The sequence below is a fragment of the Hydra vulgaris genome, chromosome 01, assembly GCF_038396675.1.
Source record: "Hydra vulgaris chromosome 01, alternate assembly HydraT2T_AEP".
NCBI classification, from domain to species: Eukaryota; Metazoa; Cnidaria; class Hydrozoa; order Anthoathecata; family Hydridae; genus Hydra; species Hydra vulgaris.
Window position 1 is genome coordinate 51,612,316 of NC_088920.1, and position 25,157 is coordinate 51,637,472.

At 29.7% G+C, this 25,157-nt stretch overlaps 1 protein-coding gene across 3 annotated transcripts in view; it reads right to left on the reverse strand.

Moving 5' to 3' along the window:
• LOC100197588 (uncharacterized) overlaps window positions 1-25,157 on the reverse strand; it is a 100,669-nt gene that overhangs the window by 20,951 nt on the left and 54,561 nt on the right. For all 3 annotated transcript variants that reach the window (XM_065788541.1, XM_065788542.1, XM_065788543.1), the window contains 8 exons: window positions 24,281-24,377; window positions 23,568-23,708; window positions 11,671-11,799; window positions 9,009-9,078; window positions 8,881-8,927; window positions 7,013-7,158; window positions 6,722-6,913; window positions 6,454-6,627 (listed from right to left, as the gene is read on the reverse strand). In XM_065788541.1, the coding sequence (XP_065644613.1) occupies window positions 6,454-6,627; window positions 6,722-6,913; window positions 7,013-7,158; window positions 8,881-8,927; window positions 9,009-9,078; window positions 11,671-11,799; window positions 23,568-23,708; window positions 24,281-24,377 (996 nt within the window). The remainder of the gene's footprint in view (window positions 1-6,453; window positions 6,628-6,721; window positions 6,914-7,012; window positions 7,159-8,880; window positions 8,928-9,008; window positions 9,079-11,670; window positions 11,800-23,567; window positions 23,709-24,280; window positions 24,378-25,157) is intronic.

Below are 25,157 nucleotides of genomic sequence, written 5' to 3' on the forward strand. Positions count from 1 at the left end.
AGATGTCTTCACATAGTCTTATATTATATTGATGTTTCTTTCAGCGGTGTTTGCACAGTCGTTAGTAGTAGAGAGATATTTAACAAATAAACAAAACATACAAAAACTTTCAGTTTTCTCCCAAGATTTTACTCCACCGTAAACCCATTGTTCAACTTTACTTTTTGAAACTCCAATAATTTTAAAAAGATACCAAGACTCTGGACCAATCAGGAGAGATAGTGTTGTTTTAGAATCAAGAACTGGAATATTTTGAGGATACCCAATCTAGGATGTAGGAGTAGGAAATTTAAGTAGGTTATTAATCATTTTTATTTTTTCATCGCCTTTAACATCATGATCTCCAATAACTGTCACAACAAGCTGAGGAGTTAGGTACCAAGAATGTCATTTTATACTCTTTAATAAAGACTGTTTTAACAGGTCATCAAATTGCTCTTGTATTATATGACTTGCCCTGAAAGCATCAAGGTCATTCTCGAGTGCTTTTAAGGACTGAGAGCTTTTTAAAAACTTTGGTGCATTGAGAATGGTGATAAAAAAAACTTCCTTTCTGTACCTCATTTTCTTCCTTTTCTGTCAAAATATTTTAACACCATTTTTTGTCATTTCCAATGTAAGAAATGCAAGAAGGTAAAGTCAGTCGGCTTGACAAACACCAGGTTGGTGGAATTTAAAATTAGTTATATTTCCACCAAGATAAGAAACAACAAGCTGGAAAAGGGTCCAATAATCATCTTCTGAAAAAGTACTTTTGAGCAGAATTTTAGAACAGAAAGCACATACTCTTTTGCAAGAGTGTACAACACTGAATCAACTTCTAGGCTATTCCAACTTATTTTGACAATATTATTTAAGTTGTTCACTTCTTTACAAACTTCCTTTTACTTTTTTTTAACAATAAATAAAATGCTCTATAGTGACCTTCTGTCTTTCTTGTACTACGATCCTGGCTACCTTGAACTCTATGAATCTCTTTTTGTTTTTACTTTTCTAAAGTAAGAAATCTGAGTCTCCTCTTTTCAGTTCTAGCTCAGTAAGCTGCATCATCTTTTCCCTCAATGAACATTTTTCTTTCCTTCATCTGGTCTTCAAAGAATTCCAGGTCATTTTCAACTACTTCTAGACCATTATTAGTTGCTCTTATTTTCTGCTCAAAATCCATTTTTGAAATATAAAAAGATTATTTAATTCAAACTTAAATTCTTCTAAAGAATCTTATGTTTTGTATTATTTTTAAACTTAAGTGATTTCATTTTTAGCATTTTAATTTCTTGATGAACTTCTTTAATTTGTCCCTAAGTAAATAATACAAACAATTAATTTATCGATAACAATTAGAATTAAGTTAATACAAACTGAAAAAATATTATTTTAAAGGTTACTAATTTCCTTACTTGAGCTCCCTTCTGGATATAATTTCCAAAGCCTGCTTTGATCCATACAGAAATAACTTAAGCAACAGCGCATTTGATCTCAAAATGATTAACACAAACTCCTTCAAAACACACAAGTTCAAATCCAAGATGTTTTAGTGGAGATGCAATGTGAAACTTTGACAGTGGAATCTATAGCTTTATTAGAGTTTAAGAATAAGTAATATCTCAACACATTTCCTACAGAAGGCAGTTGGTTTGTTGATAATTTGTTTATATAATAATTAAGAAGGTAAATAGTTCTTCTAGGACTAATAGAGCAGTTGTATTTTCTTCTTGCACCTTGCTTTATTTTCTTTATTGAACATTCCATGTTAAAAACAAATAAAGATGGATAATGTAAACACTTCTGCACTTTTGAGTTAAAAATATTTAACATGTAAATCTATTACAGAAATTTATAAACATTCTTTCTGTATGATTTTAATAACAATTTTTTCATAACAATTATTACAAAAGTGAAAGTAATAAAAATGCGAAAAAAACTGTTATATCCAAATTTTCAAAATATTTTTATCTAGTCTCTTGCAATTATCGACTAGATGAACCATAAACACATGAATATTTTCTTTTTCTACGGGCCAAACCCCAAACATTTGAGAGTATAGTCTTTTTTTTTTTTTTTTTGGGACACTAATACATAGTGGAAGTATATATTACCTTAATCACTAGTCTAAACTAATAGAAGTTTAATAAAAAAAGTTGTTTAAAGTTATTTATACTACAAATTATATAAACTTATAAGTTATTCTTATGTTTATAAGTTTTTATAATTATTGCAGCATTATTTCATTACATTAGTGACACAGGTCTAGATCACTAGACCTATTTTTACTGGCATATATTATATATGTATTACTTATGTAATACATATATAATATGCATACAGTATATTAGTTTATTATGTAGGTGCAGAACTTATTAGGCTTTCAGATGAAACAAAAAAAGCATCACATGACCTACTTGAAACGGCCCTGAGAAATAAATTTTACAGAAATATATATTTCACTAAGTTTGAACTTTTAATTTCAACACATGTCATTCTCCAAAAGTTTAAAAAATTTAAAAGACATAAAAATTTATTGCTGGAAAAACCTTGAACAGTATGTTCAGTTAATAACGTACAGTAATAATAGGAAACTTTATAACATTTATGTATAAAATAATTTTTGGTTGTAAACATATTATACAATTAGTGCTATGCTTTTAATATTGGTTTTCTAAAGTTTTTAAATGACCAATATTAACTATCTTCTTTAGAAAAGAATTTTTAGAGAGAGCTCTCTGCTAGTAGTAATTTAGGATTATAAATTATTAAACAATGAAAACATGGCATATTAAAAATATTAAAAACAGACAATATTAAAAGCAGTAGTACAGATGAACATTACAAAGATAAATAATTTTGATAAACTAAATTTCTGTAGACACATATTTCTGACATATTCTGTAGACATATATTCTGTAGACAAATAACTTTATGCAATAGTTGTAAATAGGGTTCCAAGATATTTGAAGAAAATATAATAGTTTTGAAAATTCATTTTAGAACATTAGGGAACAAGTCAAACTTCAGTTTAAATCAGAAAACTTATTGATTTTTTCTGTTTATGAATTATATTTTTACGGTATTCATTTTTTATTTTTTAAAAACTTTTTAACATTAGTTCCTATTTTACAAGTTCAGTATAATGATTTGCGGTGATCGTGATTCACAATAGCGGTGATAATGATTCATTTATTAATCAATCGGGTTTAACAAGCTTATTTAGTGTGGAATCACAATGCCTAGGTATGCCTACCAGTCTAAAAGTGATATTTTTTGAAATTCTTACCAATAGGCTATTGCTGAAGTATCTTTTTGAGCAGATATGCTTCTGGATGTGGATTCACAAAACTTTGGTAAACATAAATTTAGCAAAATTTTGGCATAAGTTCTTAATTTAATAATTTTTGTATTCACAAAATTTGTGCAGTTGCTGAGCACAAAACTTATGAAATATATTTTTTGTAAGTTCAATTCTCAAATTATGGTATTCACAAAACATCTTAAGAAAATGCTTAGCTAGATTTAGGCAAGAAAAGTTACATTAGGTAAGAGCTACCTTAACTTTAGCGTAACTTTAAAATATCACATGTATTGATTTTTTTCGTTAAAATTTGTGATAAGATTGTTTAAAATTTGTGGTAAATATAGTGTATATGTCCCTATAAATTATACAATAAATTAAAATATAACTTATACTATAATTTATAGAGACATATATGCTATATTTATCATAAATTTTAAAAAATCTTATAAATTTTAACAAAAAAAATTAATCTAAAATATTTTGATTAAACTACTTTTTGTTAAAGTTTAATCAAGTGTTTTATTTATAATTACTCTCCTTTGCAGTAATAACTACTTCTTTTTGCAGTAATAACTACTTCCCTTTGCAGTAATAACTACTTCCCTTTGCAGTAATAACTACTTCCCTTTGCAGTAATAACTATTTCTCTTTGCAGTAATAACTACATACTCTGTTAAAATGTTGTTAACTAATTAGTCTATAATGTCATTTTTCAAAAGCAACTACATACTGTGATAAAATGTTGTATACTATTTAGTCAACGTATTTTGACAATTTGTTAGTATAAGTGTAAAAGATTTGTTGTGATAAATCTTTTAAATGCTTTTCCATTTGTTGTGTCAAATCTTTTAAATTGCAATTCCAAAGTGCTCAAACTAAAAACCAAACTGACCATATGTTTGATGATAGTTGTTTGTAGCTATTCATTAATTTATTGTTTTCGTCTTTTAAAATTGCTTTAGCTTTTTGACATTTTAATTGCTTGCCATTATCGATCAGAGATAAATGTATAATTCTTCTGTCATTAGTAAACTTCTCGATTATTCCAGAAAGATTATTCCAGATACATTATATTCTCTTGCAATCGCTCGTTTGCTTGGCGCATCACTTTTTTTAAGTTTAGCTATAATTTCGACTCGTTGATCTTCTGATAATCTTTTTCCTTTGCCTTTAGCCATAAGAAGAAAGGATAAAAAAGTTGGAATAAGAGAAGCGTGAATAGACGGCTAAAATTAAAATGAAGCTTTATTATTAAAGTTTTTTCAATGAGACTTGACTGATAAATCGTTAAAACTTATTATAATCTGTTTAAAACAAGATTTATCATTTACTTCAATTCGAATTCGATTTTGAATTATTTATCTATTTTCATTCTGATAAAATCATTATCTCAAAATATTTATGATAAAAACTAGTTTTTAACTTAACACAGGAATATAAAAGTTACGTTTTCTGATCTAACTACACTTTCAACAAAAAAACTCAGTAAGAAATTGAAACACAAATATTTTGGGCCTAAACACGCAATTAACTGGGATGCACAACTAATTGGGTGCGCAATTTAGTGAAAGACTACTGTACATATATATATGTATATATATATATATATATACATATATATATATATATATATATATATATATATATATATATATATATATATATATATATATATATATATATATATATATATACATATAGCTCTGATATCATTCATCGAGCGCTCTTGTTGAATATATGCTCACAGCAAAATTAAACTTATTTATATATATATATATATATATATATATATATATATATATATATATATATATATATATATATATATATTGTGGTAATTGTATAAATATTTCTCGTTAAAGAGTGCTCAATACCAAAGTAGAGCAATATATAGTAAAAAACTAAATAATTATAACACTCAATTTATTTTAAACATTACTCAGAGTTTCACGCAAAGAGCGATCATCAGATGTTACAAATCTAAAAAAAACAACAACAAAAAAAAATATATTAAAAATACAGTGGAGTGTCTTTTTCGACGCATTAAAGTTATTCATCATTTGTTTTCATGGTGACACTTAGGCGCAAGTTCATTTTGCTTATTTAGTAAAGGTAATGGGATGAAATTATATGATATTTTTTAAAATTTTCCACGAAAGGAAAAAATTTGAACCTTTCTTTTTAACACTCCACACAAATTTAGAAAGTTCGGTAGAGTTTGACCCACTTTCATAATGAAAGGAATTATTGTGCTTGTAAAGGCAATCTTTAAAAGTTTTTTCTGTAAGCCCAATATAGATAGATGACATTTTTAGTTAAACATTTTCCATTAAGTGGACATAAATTAATCTGTCGGCAATTGCACGATGGAGCATTAAAGTTTGAAGAATTTGATAAAATTTTATTGTTATGTGAAGTGATGATGTTGCGAATATTTGGAAGACAGCTACAGCTAACCTTCAGGTTGTTTTGATTAAAGAGTTTATGGAATTTATGAGATTTTGGGAAGTTTTTATCGATTAAATTTAGGAAAAGTTTGGCTACGTTTGTCTTGACATTAATTGAAAAAGGAGGGTTAAACCAAATAATATTTCGTGCACATGATTTTGCAACTTTTATAGAATCATTGGCAACGGCAGTAACGTTTTCTTTAAATCCACTAGACTTAAAGGTACTGTTGTAAAAAGTAGTGGCTCATTTAAAAACTTCATTACTTGAAGATATACTTCTTATACGATTAGATATCATTGAGGGAATAGCTTTAAGAATGTTTGGAGGATGGTACGAATTAACATTGATATATAATGGGAATTCACCTGCTTTCCTATATGGCTGATAAGAATTGTCAGACAAGTTGAGCGAAATGTCAAGAAAGTTAACAATTTTTAAATTAGAATTTATTGTTATATTTAGTTTGAATTATTTCTTTAAAAGAAACCTTATTATCTTTATCATTATAGAATTTGAATTTTATATTTTTATTATATAATTTTAACTAAAATGTTTTCAAAGAATCGATGATCAATTATTAAACTATTATCATACCAAGATTCATCTTAAATCTAGAAAATAATCTAGGATTTAATGGAAAAAAGTCTAAATTAAACAAAAACCATATAACACAAATATTTCATTGCCTATAAAGATAATAAAAAAATATATACTTGGAACATGTTGGAATACTACAATCATTGCTATCACCACTACTAATATAGCCTTCATAACAGACACATTCGCCTGGGTTTACACAGGTGCCATATGAACAAAATTCACAAATAGTAATGTTGCAGGTAGGCCCAGAATACCCTAGATTTCCAGTATTTGGATTTAGATTACACCTAGTAACAAAGGATTATATCAGTTATATTATAGAAATTTATCTTTTATCACAAAATCTGGTATATATTCAATACTTTAAATAACGCATCTTACTGACAAACATCTTGTTTTATGCATGTGCCATGTTCCCATTTGGTTAGATCACTAAGATCTAAAGGTTTTCCACCACACCCATGACTACAATAATAAGCAGGTGGTATATATTCGGTTATAACTGTTTTTACAAAAGCAATGGGACCATTGATACTAAGATCATCATTCATTGTGCCTTTTATTGAATTGTAACTAATAAAAAGATAATTAAACCAGTTTAAAGTAGACTGTAGAAAAACTATTGAAACTGTAGAAAAATGAAAAACAAACTTTAAGTTATACTGCATTCACCTGATTCTGTTTTTATTGATTTGCGGTACACTATGATAAATCATTTGTTGCCCAGCAGCAGAAATCTCACAAAGAGCATTATTATCTTGGATGTTTTGTAGAGTAACATTATCTCCAAGATACAAATATCTTTTTCTCTTTAAAACCTAAACATGTTTGTAATGTAATTACAAAATTATACTTCATATGAGAAATATAAGCAAACAATACTGAATAAAAATTAACTAAAAACTTGGATAATACAATACAAAATTTTAACATTTTTTTAAATAAATATTTTTATATATAAACATTTTTCATAAATATTTATTTACATTTGCTTTCTTTCACTTTTTTTTTTGTTCTTATTTAATAGCTTATAAATTTTTAACTACATCATAAAAGTGGTATTGTTTTATTTGGTTAACTAGGTTTTGAGAGGCAGCAATAAAAAACTTTTTGAACTGAATAATATTTTAGGATAAAATGATAATGATAATATTTTAGGAGTCACTAAATTAATTTCTAATTTTGTAGAAAAACTGAAAATACATTTAAAATCAATAACTGAAACAAAAAAAAGAGTTTATAATTCAAAATAAAACAACATATTTCAAAATGAAACAAAAAAAAGAGTTTCTATTTCAAAATGAAATTCAGTGACTTTTGCAAAAAAGCCAGTTGTCCTTCATTATTTCCTATATTAAAATAGCAGAACAAAAGTCAACTGTTCAAAATAATTTCTTTAGCGTTGTAAATATAATGCACTCAATTAGAGAATATTTAGCTAATGTCCTTATTAAGAAACTAAAACCATTAGGAATCAAATCTACAGTTTTGATTGATGTGGTTAGTTGTGTAACAATGAAACAATATAAAAAAAAATAAAAGGAAGTAAAATGTCAAACTTTAGAAGCCAACTATTCAGTGGTAGACACAATGCTTATGCAATTTTTTTTGTTCAAAACTAGAAATAATTAATAATTAGTTTTCGTTTTGAAAAAAAAAAGTTGAAAAAGATTATTTTCAAGTCACAAAGTTACAAGTTATTAGCATTTTTTGCTGACGAGCAGCTCTAAAAATGAGTAACTTATGGACTACTTTTGTGAAAAAAATCAGAAAAACTTTTATTAGAAGAACCTGAAGTTCTTATGTAAAATAGCAGCAATATACTCTAAGACAATGGGCTGAAAAATAAAAAGGCACAAGACCTAAAACCCCATGCATTTTTTCCTTAATACAGTTAATAAGTTTCTTAAAAATAATTTAATATGGTCACCGGAACCAGAAACGAATAGTACTTCAAAGTTTGAGTTTTTTTTTTGGATTTCCAATCTTTGCATCTTACTAACTTAAAAAAAATCATTGTATTAAAACTGAGAAATCTTAATAAATCTTAATTTACTCAAAAATTAGTATCAATTTTGAAATCATTTCAGAATACATTCTAGACTTAAATTAAGATTGTAAATTTAAATTTAATTGCTAAATTAAGACATTAAATTAGTATATACTGACTATTCTAATCTTAAAATTATTTACAACTAATTACAATAAATTTAAAATAAAGACGTAATTTTATTCAAGTTTTATATTATAAATGTAAATCATTATAAGAAAGTCATTGAGTGTTTTAATATTTTCTAACAAGTTTTTATTTATATTTCAAGATTATTTTCACAACATAAAATTATTTATATGGAGAAAATAATTTTGAAGTATAAATAAACTCTAGCGCTTCAAAACACCAATCTAATCACCAATCTAGGCTTAACAAAAAAACTAGTTACCACTTCACCAAAAAGCTTCACACAAAAACTAGTTATCACTTAAGAAATGTTTATACATTTTTATTAAAATAACTGTATATAAGTTGTTACAAGCCTTACTGCTCTGTTATTTTCTCCAGGCAAATCATCAAACTGAAGTAATGATGCTTAAAACAAAAACAAAAAAGTTAAAAATAACGCAGCAACAACACCATGCTGAATGTTTTTCAACTGTTTTAACAATGAACCTGTATAATTTCTTCGATTGCCACTACTATCAAACAAAATAGTTCCAGTAAGTGTAAAAGGTGATGTTTTCTAAAAGTCAGAATAAAATTTCTTTAATAATGCCCTACATATACATTATATAAAATAAACATTTACATACATTGTATAAAACTCAATAAAAATAAAAGTCTAAAAATATTATATAAACTCTAATCTATTTGTGAGAATATTAATTACATCAAAATAAACCTCTCAATTAAACAAAGTATAGTATAAGAACTTGGGTGCAAAGCCACAAATAATCATGGTGTTGGGCCTGATTTATTCTAATCTACCAGTTTAAATTTTCTGTTCAAATCAAATTACCTTCTTTATTACATAGCAATAATTTATAATAATTAACGTAAACACTATCAGTGACAGTAATTATTCTAATTATTCTATATATCCTAGAATTTTTCTTTATAAAATTAGAATGACAATAAAAACTACTAATTACATACTAAAACTAATTTTAACATTTATAAATAACCCAGCTAGAATATTTTTTGCTAAAAATTAAAAAAATAATTAAAACAAAAACAAATAAAAGTTTTTTTATAGTCATATTTAATAAAGGAGTGATATAAGATAAGGTGAATAATAAATTAGATAATAGATTAGTGCTATAACCAAGCAGGTAATTTAAGTTAACTGTAAAATTTATACAGGTAGATTAGAGGATCTAAAAGAACTTATAAAGCAAATATCTAGTAGATAATCAAAAGACAGTTTGTATGTTAAATGATTAATTTGAGTAACTCTATCACTATTTCATCAATCAAAAAAAGCAATTTATGAACAAAGTACAACTGATTACATAACTTGGATTTTTTAAATACAAAGTAGAGAATCTTAAAATTAGAAGGATCATTAAAAAAATTTAAAACTTTATTTTGGAGGTCAAATAAAGCCTGTGGCAGGGATATTCCCATATTTAACATGCATATTACAGATTAGTTCTAATAAAAGTAATGTAAATACAAGTCTCTTGCTTAGCATACAGATTTTAAATAGCATGCCATTTGATCTCATTAATATTATTATCATTATGTTATTATAATTCTTTTAATGAGAAACATGACTTAATTTTAGTACCAAGATTTGCACTTAGTCTGAAATCTAGATATTTATAGATTTTAGTCTGACTTGGCATAAAGGTAATAATTTTACTTATGTTATTGTTGATGAACATTTTTTAGAGCTAAATTACTGAATAAGATTGGATAAATTGGATAGGTTTGCATATTACCTTTTTAAAATGATTTATTAATTAGTGTGATTAGTATAATGGTAAGTAGTTAAAAACATAAAAGAAAGATTGTATAAGGTGCAAAGCTTTTATTTTCAAATTTTGTTTTTTTTGGCTTTATAAAGCATTAAGTAACTATCATATTTTAGGTTTTTGTAAAACTTATAAAAACTCATCCAATTCAATTGTTTTATAATGATCTTTCTCAAATCAAAAATGAAGAAAATTTTTAATAAAACTCTTAACAAACTAATAAACTTAATAAATGTAGCATTAAATGCTAACCACTCTAACTTCATAAGATGAAATTAATGCAGCCATAATGATTACAATATTTTGCCACTTAAGTGGTTTAACTATCAAAGCCAACATCAAACTTTCTTTTCAGATCAATTATATACAGTGGCGTATTGGCTCCAAAAAACCCATGCAAGATTTTAGTAAAAAGCCCTATTTTTGTGGGATTTTACGATATGTTTGATTTGAAGGACCATAAATATATAAATACTACAGTTCACAACATTTCATATCATATGTTAGATAATGTTTACATGTTATTATGCAAAATACTAATATACTTTCAAGTTTAACATTTTAATTCAAATAATTAAAAAATTCAATTTGTAAAAGAAAAAATAAAGTGAATAAAAATTATTTGTCAATTATTTAAAGAATATAGTGAATTTTTTTTTTCAAAAAAGCCCTTCTAAGATAAAAAGCTTAAGTCCCATGCCGGATTCCTGCAGTCTCTGGGGCCAGCATGTCACTGGTTATATAACTATTAACATACTGGCAAAATGGCACAATTTAAGTAACACCTTTCAAAAAATAAAATTGAGAACAAAAGTAAAAATTTAAACTGAAATAAAAAATGGCAACATTCAAATCACAAATGAGAAAACAAATAATTTAGTAGATTTCCAGTTGACCTATATATGCATTTTTAAGCAGTGTATTAGAGTTTTGCTCATCAAATACTTAGTGGACCATTAGTGGCACCCGCTAAAAATGGCCAGCCAATAACTTTACAACACTAGTTATCAGCTAGTCATACTTGACAGGTGCCACTAATGGTCCACTAATTAACTGATGAGCAAAACTACAGTGGACTGCTTAAAATGCCTATAAAGGCCCATTGAAATTCTACTATAGAATGTTTGCTGGTGGGTTTGCAGCATTTTACATCAGTTTCTAAAAACCTATTAGAATTCATCTTCTCAATATAATTAGTTAAAGTGTTACAACAACAAGTTTACAGGTAAACATTAAAGTACAATGTCAGTATATAACTTTTAAATTAATATATTTTATTTCAACCATATTTAAAGATATAATTTTATATAAATCTTTTTTAAGCTATTTATAGAAATTGAACTCAAAATAATGCTTACAGTAAGGATCAACTCTCGAAGAAACTTGGAAGTAACTGTGAGCTTATTATTAGACATAAAAATAAGTGCAGAAGCAGTAACAGATAATGCATCCCAAGCTAACGTTGCAACAACTTTCTCATAATAATCCTGTTAAATAAAGCAACATGTATATATACATACAAGCATACATACATAAAAGCATACATAAAAACATACATGCATACATACATGCATACATACATACATACATACATACATACATACATACATACATACATACATACATACATACATACATATATACACAGCCTGTGAAATTCAAATTGGCATTTGGCAATGCCAACGCAAAAGCAATAAGAATTGCCATCTTTGCATTTTTTATATATATATATATATATATATATATATATATATATATATATATATATATATATATATATATATATATATATATATATATATATGTATATATATATATGTATATATATATATATATATATATATATATATATTTATATATATATATATATATATATATATATATATATATATATATATATATATATATATATATATATATATATGTATATAATTGTAAAATTGGTAAATATAATTTTTAACAGCTAGAACAGAGTCTTCTTTTCACTATGTTTACCTAAATTTGCTTTTATATACGTATAATAATGCTTTTAATTTTTTTTTGCATAAATATATAATGCTTTATTATCAATCAAACCAAAGTTACCAACATTTAAAATTCATCTATACTTGATTACCAGCTGAAACATTTTACTATAGTATATTTATATAAAAAATTGTTATTAGTTTTTCCTACTTCTATAGCATATGGCATTTTTAAAATAAGAAGAAAATAATGAAGAATAATGAAAGAAAAGATTGCTGCCTTATGCCAAATCCTCAGTCGATGTAGCAGCACTCCTTTGCAGCAGTAGGGTACTAAGTAGGATATAAGATAGTCAATGTATGTACTTAAGCTCCCAGCAGCAGGCTATTTCATATAAATCCCTGCCATTTTGACAAAATTTATGATTTGTAGATCGTCATTCATTTTTTGTGGGTTTTTAAGGAGTACATTGGGAAAAACATAATATTTAAAACATAATAAGTAGATTTTTTTTCTTTTTTTTTTTGTTATTCACCTCCTCAAGGCTGAGAAGGCCACTACAGATGAGGAGACTACTTAATAGCGGTTATAACCCTCTCTCAACTCTTTAACTCCGAAACACGAACCTTAAGGAACAAGGCCGCTGTGCAGAGAAACAAGTTGAGCGCGGTACTACCAGGGACGTGGTGGGGATCGAACTCGGAACCTCTCGCTTATGAAGCGAGCGCTTTACCACTACACCACTACCGCATTTTCTTAATGACTTAAAATAGAATATTCAATATATAACTACTGACTTGGGAAGTGTCAAATGATTAAAGTTATGTAATTAAACAAGTTTATTGCTGGTTTTACCAGTTTTAGTTTACTAGATTTGATTCACAAACAATTTTAGTTTGAATCTTTGGGAACATCGTAAACATATAAAAAGTACTTTTCTTTATATCTCATGTACTATAGTCTTTAGAAGGTACTTTGGAAAAATATTCCAAATGGGATATATACAGAAGTCTTTGCAATTACCTTAGAAAAAATAGGGCTAATGTCTCAAATAAGATCAAAGAAAATTTTTCTATCAGAGTTTTCTAAAATTTTCTCAAAAATTTTTAAAAAGTTCTCTGAAAAATTCCTAGCAAATTTTCCAAAAAAAATTTTTTTTATTAGAAAAAACCATGGAGAGATTGCTTGAGAATAAGCTTCCAATAAAAAGAGAAGTGCTTTGTGCCCCCTTTCATAAGTCTTTTTCACGCTTAAATGTAATGAATTTGGTGGCTGTCAACAATATGAGAATAACTTGATGTGTGCTACTAAAGCTCTGTTTAACATGGGAAAAGGCTTCCATTCCGATACTGTGTCATTAAAAAGTTAGGTACAAATAATACTTTTTTTAAATATTAGTATAAATATAATAAAATATTAGTAATTTAGTTTACTTTCTAACAATGTTGTTTAAGAGTAACATACTGGTATTGGAAAATCAAAGGAAATTGCAAGCAAACAGAAATAAAGTATTAAATGGTTATGAAGAATCATGCACTGAATTTCAGAAGGACTTTTTTTAACTTTTTTTTTGTGTGAAGTTTTAAAAGATTTTCAAAAATGTTAAATCTTTTTGACATTTCTCCAATATATGTCAATATTATAATAATGAAAGATAAAAAATGAGTTACTTTCAACCAGGAAAGAAGATTGTTTATTTTTGAAAAACAAAAAGTGATTGAAAAGACAAAAGATATGAAAATTGTATAAAAAGAAAATTTGTAAGAGAAAATCAATATCTAACCAAAGTCAGACAATATTTGTCAAGCAAGAATAACAACAAGTCCTAATTTCAAAGTTTTAATCAGATGATGAAGACTTTAAGAAAAACAATTCAAGTAGAAAAAAGAATGACAATTTGGTAACAGTTTTTTGGCCTAAAGATATTGTCATCATCTAATGTTTTGAAAAATTACGATAACTATAATTGCAAGTATCATAAATGTAGGAAAAGAAGGTTTAAACAATTTTTCATTATCATAAGCAACTAAAGAAGACATCACAAAATGGTTTTAAAGGGTAAAGGATTTAAAATTTCTCAAAAGCTAAAAACTTATCTCCAAATTTTCACCTAGACACAAAAAGTAATTACAGATGTTACACGGTAACTTTATTTTAAAATATTTATTTTATATATATAGATCATAAACCATTAGTCTGAACTCGATATTGTTTCTTTAACATATATAATATTATTACAACATATAATAAACTAATACAACTTGTTTGTTCTTCGAGCGCCACCATACAACTTCCTCTCTCTCTCTTCCACTTAACTAACTCACTCTCTGACTGTTTCTGATTCTCTCCGACTATCTCTCACTCTGTCACTCTACTGTTTTATATATTTCGAGGACGCTAGACGCGTCTCGGTTCGTACACAAGTTGTTTAGTAACTATCGTTTCTTGGCGTTATGTTAAGTGAATTGTTTGTTTATAACTTCTTTTTGTGCACACTTGAGTGAGTATGGTTATTATCTATACGCTTGAGTGGCTAAGGTTGTTACCTTTGTAACATTACTTACGGGGAAAAGGAAAAGTCCGTCCTTGGACTCAGAAAAAAAAATTATTGCTAAACGGCATAATTGCGAAACAGCAACATAAAACATCATCACAAAAATCATTGCTAAACAGCATCGTTGCAAAACAGCAACATAAAACATCATCATAAAAATCATTGCTAAACAGCATCATTGCGAAACAGCAACATTGCGAAACAGCAACATTGCAAAACAGCAACATAAAAACAGCATCATTGCGAAACAGCAACGTAAAATAGTATCATTGCGAAACAGCATTATTGCGAAGCAGTAAAAAAAAATCATTGTAGTAACATGTCATCGTAGAAATTATTGCTAAACAGCATCATTGCGAAACAGCAACATAAAAATAAAAACTCATTGCTAAACAGCATCATCGCGAAACCGTGTCATTGTGAAACAGCAACATTATGCACATCATCAACTTAGAAATTCATTGTAATAAACTACAGGAAACATGTTGTCCGTAGGAAGCTCGTGTTGGTTGGGGTGTCTCAAATCCCATCCAGGACTCTTGTTCAAAGATCCTGCCATTACCGTAGAATAATATTTCTACTTTGTCGTATCAATCTTACATATTGGACATTTGCATCCACATGAGAGGTGTTTGTTCTTTCTTGGGAATGTTGCTGTTGACCGATCCTGATGTAGTGGCTCTTCTACGAGTATATTTTCTGAGGATATTTTCCTAAAAGGCTTTAAAGCCTGTACCTTCTCCTACATCTTTTACGGCTCCTCCGGCAGCTTTAAATACTGATGATGAGGCAACACCAATCGATTGTATTAATTTCTCGTCTAAGTCGGAAACTCCGTGTAGTGAGTCTTTAATGGCACTTCCGATTACCTTTATTATCTGACTTCCGCCGCTTGCCGTGGCTTGAAGGGCGCTTCTAAGGGCGGTACGGATACCTGTTAGAACGTCACCTCCATTAGTATCACTAATAGTTTTGAGCATTTGAATAGTATCGTGAGTACCAGATACCAACTGTAGAACTGTGTAAGGGGAGAGCCGTTGTGGTCTCTCAACCAAAATTTCTTTGCTGTACCCTCGTATCCGGCGGATAGGATTCTTGGGAGATGGCAGAACATGGTCAAGTTGAGTTTCTACAATTTTAACTCGTCCTGTGGCCGTTACTTCATATATTGTGTTTAGCTTTGGGTCCTGCAGGTATGTGTGTTTGGGTCTCAATTTGGGTCAAAAACCTAGAAGTTAATGATAGAAGATTGTATTAATCTTCTATCATTAACTTCTAGGAAGTAAGTTATGTTTGTTCTAAGTAGTGTGATCGGAAAATGTTCAAAACATGTGTTGCCTATTTTCCAATTATAACGGATAGCGTAGCTACTGTAATTTTTGCATTTGGATATAAACAAGGCATCTCCAGCTTGTTCAACAGTCATACCTGTTGAACAAGCTTGTTCAACAGTCATTCCCTAGCCTTTCCATCACTTCTTCGTTATGTTTAGTTTGTACCCAAACTATTATAGATTCCGGCCATTCTCCTGGAATACATTTACCCAAAAAGAAGTAGCAAGAACTTTTTGTCACGTATTGTTCAATAACCACAGCTCGTCCTGTGATTTGTCCTGTATAAACTTTCATGTAAAAATGTTTAAATTCAGCGGTTTTTGTACGCATCCAAGCGCAATGATATTGGTCAGACAGCACGGTTCTCCATAATGTAGGACTAATTTCTTGTAATGCCCCATATACTGATATTTTGGTGTTCATTGCTGACAGACACACTCCGGGCGTTACTTTTATTTTCTTGGATGTTAGTTCTTCTGGGTGTTGATTGAAAAAGTTGGTGCAGCATGTGAGTGTGACTTTTTCAGCGTAGCAATGGTAAAGTTGGATAGTCGTGGTTTGTGGACGATAGACATATACATCGGCTATAAATGTTTTAACAGAGTCATTAAGTGAATGCATGTTGTGCAAACACATGTGAATTGTGGGTAATTGATAGACTCCAATTGGGTGTACTTTAGTACAATCATACACTTCGCCAATAAAAATGCCCGTAATAAATGTTGGTAGAAAGACCAGACACCATAGTATAAAAGGTACTTTCCATAATTCTCTTATTTTGAGGGTTACACTAGGCATAAGTTTACAATTGTTTTGGGTTTTCCTCCCCTGTAGGTTTCAACGTGTTTTGATTAGAGCTGATATAGACAAACATTTTCCGATTTTTTTTTTATCGAGGTATCTCCTTATTATTTGGGAATCAAAAATATTTTCTTCTGGCTCCCAAGTATTTTGGTCGGCGGGATAACCTTCCCATTTGACTAGGTATTGGGTTTTTCCTCTTCTTGTTCTTTTGTCGAGAATTTCTTCCATTCTATATACATCGGAACCAATTCCGTAAGTTTGTTCTAAAGGTGGTTCATTTTCCGGAGCGCTTGTGTTTTCTTCATGTGTTTCTTCATTAGTTTCCTCCGAGTTTAATTCGTCACTTGTTTCTGTAGCCTCCATGAGAACTTCGGTGTTTAGAGTTACCTCTGTTGTTGGTTTTTTCTTCAAAGCCAAACCATTGTTTGAAACGAGACACATGAATTGGTGTAGCTAGTTCCTTATTGTTCATGTTTTCGACTTGTTCACGGGAGATGTTTTCTCGATTAAACGAAACAGGCCAGAAACTTGTGAGTTTCTTCACCAAACCTTCTTTGTGATTAGGGTATATACCCATACTTTATGTCCTACTTGAAACGGAGCTTCATTTTTGTCTGTGCTTTTTGAATATTTTCTTTTGCAAGGTTACGTGATAATCTTAAACTCGTCAGGAGTCGTTGAATAGGTGAGTCGGTGTTGTCCGTTGTGTCCTTTCTTGGTAGTAAAGTAGTGTCGTGGGGTAATAGAGACCCAATGTAGCTATTATCTAAATTTAAAAGATTGCAAATTATATGAATCAGGAAAGCAAGATGAAGGAAGCGAATTCCAAAGAACTGATGTTCGAGGAAAAAAACTAGACGAATAAGCGTTTTTGGAGCACTTAGGAACAGTCACAGAAAAAGGATGACACTTAATTGAATGACGAGTAACACGAGAATGAATTTTAGTAGATGGCACAAGAGACGCTAGCTCTTTAGAGCAGTGCCCATTATAGTATTTGTAGAAAAGAAAAAGAGAAGCAACATTACAACGATGTGATAATGGTTGAAGGTTGGCTGCAAGAGCAGGTTTAACTATGTTTACAATGCGTTTTTTCACCTTGTCTAAAAGAGAAAGGGCATCATTAGAAGATCTGCCCCAGATATGGCAACAGTATTCCATACAAGGCCGGATTTGAGATTTATAGAGATAGAGAATAGAATCCAGAGTAAGAAAGTGGCAAGCTCGATAAAGAGATGCAACCTTTGCAGATGCTAATTTTGCAACCGATTTGATATATGGTTTCCAAGAAAGATTGGAAGTAAAAGTTAATCCTAGAAGATTAAGAGTAGGTGACTCATAGAGTACATCACCGTTCATAAATATAGGAAGATCTAAACTATTGCGATAACGATTGGCTGAAAAAAATTGAGTTTTATCTGAATTAAAGTTCACCAGCCACTGTGAGCCCCATGCTGTAGCAGAAGTGAGATCCTTTTCAAGCGCAAATGCCCCCTCCAAGCAATCAGAGGGTGTTGGTTTCTTATCACGACAAGAATAAATGGTAGTATCATCAGCAAACTATGCCACCTTAGATGTGAGAATATCTGGAAGATCGTTAATGTAAATTAAAAAGAGTATAGGGCCAAGGATAGAACCTTGAGGAACCCCTGAACTTACAGAATAAGAAGAAGAGTGTTGTCCATCGAGGACAACTTTTATGCTACGATTGGAAAGGAAGGATTCAATGATCTTAAAGATGTTGCCGGATACACCATAAGAAGAAAGCTTATGGAGAAGACCAACATGCCAAACTTTATCAAACGCTTTTGAAATGTCAAGAGCGATGGCCTTAACCTCTCCACCTTCATCTAATGCATGATAAAACTGTCAGTTATTACTGTTAGCAAATCAGCTGTAGAACGAGAAGATCGAAATCCATATTGATGATCAGAAAGTAAGTTATTAGATTCAAGATGAGAAATTAAGTGTTTGTTAATTAAAGATTCAAAAACCTTGCTTATGATAGGAAGAAGACTTATGGGACGGTAGTTAGACGAATCAGATCGTTGCCCAGAATTTTTGAAGATAGGGATAACAGATGCGGCTTTCCAGCAGGCTGGAAAACAAGACTCTGATAAGCACTTGTTGAATAGTTTTGAGAGTATAGACGACAGCTCCGGAGAACACTTCTGCAAGACAATAACAGGTATGTTGTCTGGGCCACAAGCTGTAGAAGAGTCTAGGCAGGAAATCACTTTATATACAGATGCTGGAGTGATATGAATGTCAAGCAATGGATCAACCTGTTTGTTGGCAATATTAGGTAGAACACAATTAGTGGAATCAAGAGATGATATTGATGAAAAGTTTTTAGCAAACAGTTCGGCTTCGTCTTAAGGTGAGGTGACAAAATCTGAACCATACAAGAGAGGTGGAATTATAGATTTGCCCTTATTATTGATATTATTAAAGATTCTCCAGATGTCACGAGAGCCTAATTTTTGTGATGAGATACAAGATTTCATGACCTGAGAATAGCGGGTTTTGGCGTTAGACAAAACCTTTTTACAGTTGTTTCTAGCAGTAATAAACAGACGTCTGTTTTCTGGAGAACTGTTTTGCTGATAAATATGGAAGTAACGGTTTCGATTGGCAATTGCAGCAGCACAGTGTGAGGAAAACCATGGAGGAGAGTGAGGCTTGACCTGGAATCGTCGAGAGGGAATAAATGATTCCATGCCAGCCTGAATCCACGAAGTTATGTAAGAAACACATTTGTCGACAGGAAGTTGAAAGATTTCTACCCAAGGGCCATCACGAAAAAAATCACGGAAAGAATCCCAGTCAGCTTTACTGTAGTTGTAAGAGGTTCGATAATAGGGGTATTCAGGTGATGAAGAAGAATGAGATAATAGTTTTAAAGAGATCAAACTGTGATCAGAAGCACTTAAGGGTGAATGTGGAGAAACTGAGCACTGACTAGGATCAGAAACAAGACATAAGTCGAGTAGAGAAGGTAAATGATTAGGGTTGTCAGGAAAGCGAGTTGGAAAGTTGACTATTTGAGTTAGGGATTGAGAAAGGCAAAAGTTGTGGGCTTTAATGCCTGCAGAGTCACTGACACTAGAGTCAAGCCATTCAGAGTGGTGAGCATTAAAGTCACCGACAACAACTATATTAGCTGATGGATAAAGAGAGAGGGCTTGGTCAATATGATAAGAAATAACATCAAAAAGAGTGCAGCCTTGAGATAAAGGAGAGCGATATAGAACAAAGAGAAAGGCAATAGAGTGAAGTGGTGCTAAACGAAAGCACATGAAAGAATAGTCTGTGGATTCAAACCTAGTTTCACGACAAACAGGTGAATTCTTACGAATGTAAATGCCCAGGCCAAGCATGTGACTATTGGAGTCTTTACGAATCAGAGGAAGATAACCATCAACACTAAGATCACAAGATGAGACAGCCGAACTCAAATTAGTCTCACAAAGAGCAAGTAGGTCTGGTGAACTTTGCAAGAGATAAGACTCAACAGAAGAAAAGTTACTTCGAAGACCATGAATATTAGTGATTGATAGGTTTATAGAACTTGGTGATGATGATGGTTTTTTGTGTTTTATAGTTTTTGGTACTTTATTCATTTTTAAATTTGTTAAAGAAATTGACTCAAAGCATAGATAGTACTTAGAACACCGTTTAATAGCCCAAGCAATTGCCTCATTACTACTAATAAACCCTAAGCCGTAAAAAAGGGCTCCAAATGTGGCCTCCGCAATGCACACCAAAAGTACAAACAGGGACACCATCCATGCGCAACATGGCACTGTTAATACTTTGATATTTTTCAGCTGTTGATGGAATCAGACTCTCTGAGAGCTACCACAGAGTTCGGGAAACCTGACTACCAGCCGGCCTCAGAACCATAAAACTGAGTTTTAGAGCTGTACCCTCATAAGGAGATAATAGATTGAGTTGCCTAATCATAAAAACAGTGACACAAGCAAACCCATGCATTGAGTCAAGAAGATCCAGCATTCAACATCCTAAATTGGAAACAATGTATTAAAAATACATCTGCGCCAGCCTAATAGATGAAGAAGGGGTGCGAGGCTGGTCAACAGATAGAATCTGTTTACCCCTTTAAGTCTTTGCCTAGGAGGCCTTCTACAAGACAGTAGCTGGGTGCATTTAACATCTGCCCAAGATGAGTATTTTTATGGAGACACCATCTCTAGCCTTTACTCAACCAAGAGCCCCAAGGCAGGGGGTGTTTTAAGTTGGAGTTGGCATCTCCTAGCCTTTGCCTAAAAAGGCGTATCCTACAAGGCAGCAGGACATGAAGCAGATTGTACTGGGTTTCATGTTACCAGTAGCAGGATAACCTGATCTGACAAGTTTTAACGCATCGCGTAGGTTTGGCTTCAGGCCTTTGATAAATAAGTTTAGTTTTGTTTCTCCGTCTATACCGAGTTGTTGGCTCAGCTTATCTAAAGTATTAATATAGGATGTGAAGTCGGTATCCTGCGTCAAGCTGAAAAGTTCCATTTTTCGATTCCACGCAATATTTGCGTTGTCATAATATTGCCGGAACTGTTCTTGGAGTTGTTGGAAATCGTTTCTAATGTGAGCGGGACGGGTTTCATTAAAAACTAAGGCACTTCCTTCTAAATATAAGGGGAACGAAGTTAATTTTCTTACGTCTGTCCATTGGTTATGAAGTGCAACGCAACGGAAACTAGCTAGCCACTCTGTTATGTCTTCGTTTTCCGTTCCTTTATGAACGGAATTATGAATCTTGAATGGGTCTTGTTACTAAGCGTTCAATGATTTGTTCTAGAGACATTTTGTTTTTTCCAGGACTATTTGTTGGAGAGCGGCTATCGTCTTGTTTAAATGGGTTAGTTTCGGATATGTCTAACGCGTGATTTGAGTCAGAGGAGGAATCACTGAGAGAGTTGTAAATGTTGTTGGCGGTATTGGAACAAGGATTAGGTTCGGTGAATGGGCAGATTTTTCCCAATCGTAGGCAACTCATACGTAAATATCAATGTTTAATTTCAATACTATATCTAGTTCATAAACTAATTGCAGGTTTTCGTCTAATGTATTTAAAGTTGAACTATCGAATGTCAATCTTTACTTACAGTGCTGAATCGGTCGATCCAAGCAGAGATGAAATCCACTTGAATCCGAGCAGTGCCTCCAAAATGTTACACAGTAACTTTATTTTAAAATATTTATTTATATATATAGATCATAAACCATTAGTCTGAACTCGATATTGTTTCTTTAACATATATAATATTATTACAACATATAATAAACTAATACAACTTGTTCGTTCTTCGAGCGCCACCATACAACTTCCTCTTTCTCTCTCTTCCACTTAACTAACTCACTCTCTGACTGTTTCTGATTCTCTCCGACTATCTCTCACTCTGTCACTCTACTGTTTTATATATTTCGAGGACGCTAGACGCGTCTCGGTTCGTACACAAGTTGTTTAGTAACTATCGTTTCTTGGCGTTATGTTAAGTGAATTGTTTGTTTATAACTTCTTTTTGTGCACGCTTGAGTGAGTATGGTTATTATCTATACGCTTGAGTGGTTAAGGTTGTTACCTTTGTAACACAGATGTTCTTAACTAATGTGAAAATATGGAAAGGCATTGGCAAGGGTAAAGTTTTAGAGCAATACAAAAATTTGAACATTCCTAATTTAAATAAAAATGAAAAAATACTGTGAACTTTACATAATGATGGTAAATACTTGTTCAGACATTTTTTATATAAACTTCTTTGTTAATGGTGCTATTCATATTTTTTTGTTTCCCACACAAAAAGTAAAAAACTATTATTTACACCACTGCCAATTACAATCTTCTAATTAAATGTCAATTATAGTTCTTTAAACAATTTTTCTTTTGTTTTTACTTATTGCTCCAAATATTGAAATCCAAAGAATAACAGATCTATACACATTAAAGTTTTTGACAAAAAAAATTGAACTGTGGCTAGATAGCTCCGTTGGTTAGAGTGTCAGACAAATTTTTAAAACCCAGATTATTGTGCAATATAAGTTCAAACCCAGTCACCACAAACTCAGCGCTTGAGTAGCACTTCGATATGCAAAAATGTTGGTCAATAACAGACGCTACTTTTAAAGTCAGCAATATTTTTGGATATAAGAACATTGTATCTTTTTTGTTTGAAAATTGTTACTTGTTTTTTTCAGTTAATAGTTAACAAGGAAAGTGAATATCTATTTTCATTACACAAGTAAACTTTATCTTTTATTGTATGGTTAAGTAATGGTAAAAAACTTTTGTATTACTTTAAGTATTTTAGTTAAAGTATAATTAAAGTATGGTTAAAGTATGGTTAAATTTTGGTTAAAGTATGGTTAAAAACTTTTATATTAGTTTAACTCAAATGTTTATTTTTAATTTATTGCTACTCTAAAGTTAATATAATAAGTCTATTATATAAGTTATATTGAAGTAAACCCTACAACAGAAGTTTTTTTTGTCTATTTTTTTTTCCATAAGACCAAACATTGTGTAACACTGTTAGATCACTTATACATCATAATATATTAATAACATAATAATACTAACCCCTGTCCATGTCATAACCTGATGGTACTGTTGACCGTGTGCTAGTTTTAACCGATCGAAATTTCCACCTTCAAAACCAGATACTGGATAATGGTTTTCAAATACTGTTGCACCTCTAAAAGCTTCTATGCAAGTAGGTGTCTTGAGGGAAAAAAAAATTGATATTTAAAACAATAGATATAAATATCAAAAAAATATATATAGCAAAAAATTGAATGCATAAATTCATTCTTATGTGTATTTATTTTTGTTATTATTTCTTAAAATAAATTTTTTTTTTTAAATTTAACAATACAATCTAGACTCACTACTCTATAGTTCTAAATAATATTTTTTAACAGTCTTTCTACTGATAACTTTCCTAAATAATTTTATATAAATTTTAATTTTTTGTCTTTCTTCCTTACAGAAAATAAGAATACAGATAGAATCTGAATATAGATTCTCAATTGAAACAAGAAAAATAGTATGTAAATGGAAACAGAAAAAATGAATTTAGATAAATAAATAAAAAAGATGAGGAAAAAAAAGATCTAAAATTGAATTTTAAAACAGTAAAGAAGAATACAGATAGAATCTAGTTCAATAGGATTTAGTTAAATAAAATCTTCATAAGCATAATAAAATTTTTTTTCTGTATCTGCTATTAACCAAAAGATTTTTTGATTATACCTATGGAAGCAGTTTTAAATAAACGAAATTAAAGTTACTACTATGTTAGCACATGGTCCTCCATTGTCATATGGAAAATCATTTATCATATTGTCTTCACCCAGCCATAAATAACCATTTTCAGCTGTCAAATTGCGTCTAAAGTAAAACTAAAAATTAGTATAAAAATAAACACTTTAAAAAAATTATAAAAATAAATACTTAAATATGCATTATAAATATTTTGTTTAATAAAAACTATATATATATATAAATATATATATATATATATATATATATATATATATATAATATATATATATATATATATATATACATATATATATATATATATATATATATATATATATATATATATATATATATATATATATATATATATATACATACATACTGTATGATTATTGTTTTTGCAATTAATTTTATGCATCATTAGATCAATTGTGTAAAATTCAATAAGTTTGAAAAGCAATTAAGTCTCCAATGCACAAATAAATTCTTAAAACAATATTTGATAAGATATCTAAAAAAAAATCTTTAATATACTTTAACAGACAACTCATTTTTTTAATGCAATCTTTAAAATTATGATTTTTTTTTTGTGTACGATTATTTTTTTTGCATACTGTATGTATGTATATATATATATATATATATATATATATATATATATATATATATATATATATATATATATATATATATACATACAGTATGCAAAAAAAATAATCGTACACAAAAAAAAAATCATAATTTTAAAGATTGCATTAAAAAAATGAGTTGTCTGTTAAAGTATATTAAAGATTTTTTTTTAGATATCTTATCAAATATTGTTTTAAGAATTTATTTGTGCATTGGAGACTTAATTGCTTTTCAAACTTATTGAATTTTACACAATTGATCTAATGATGCATAAAA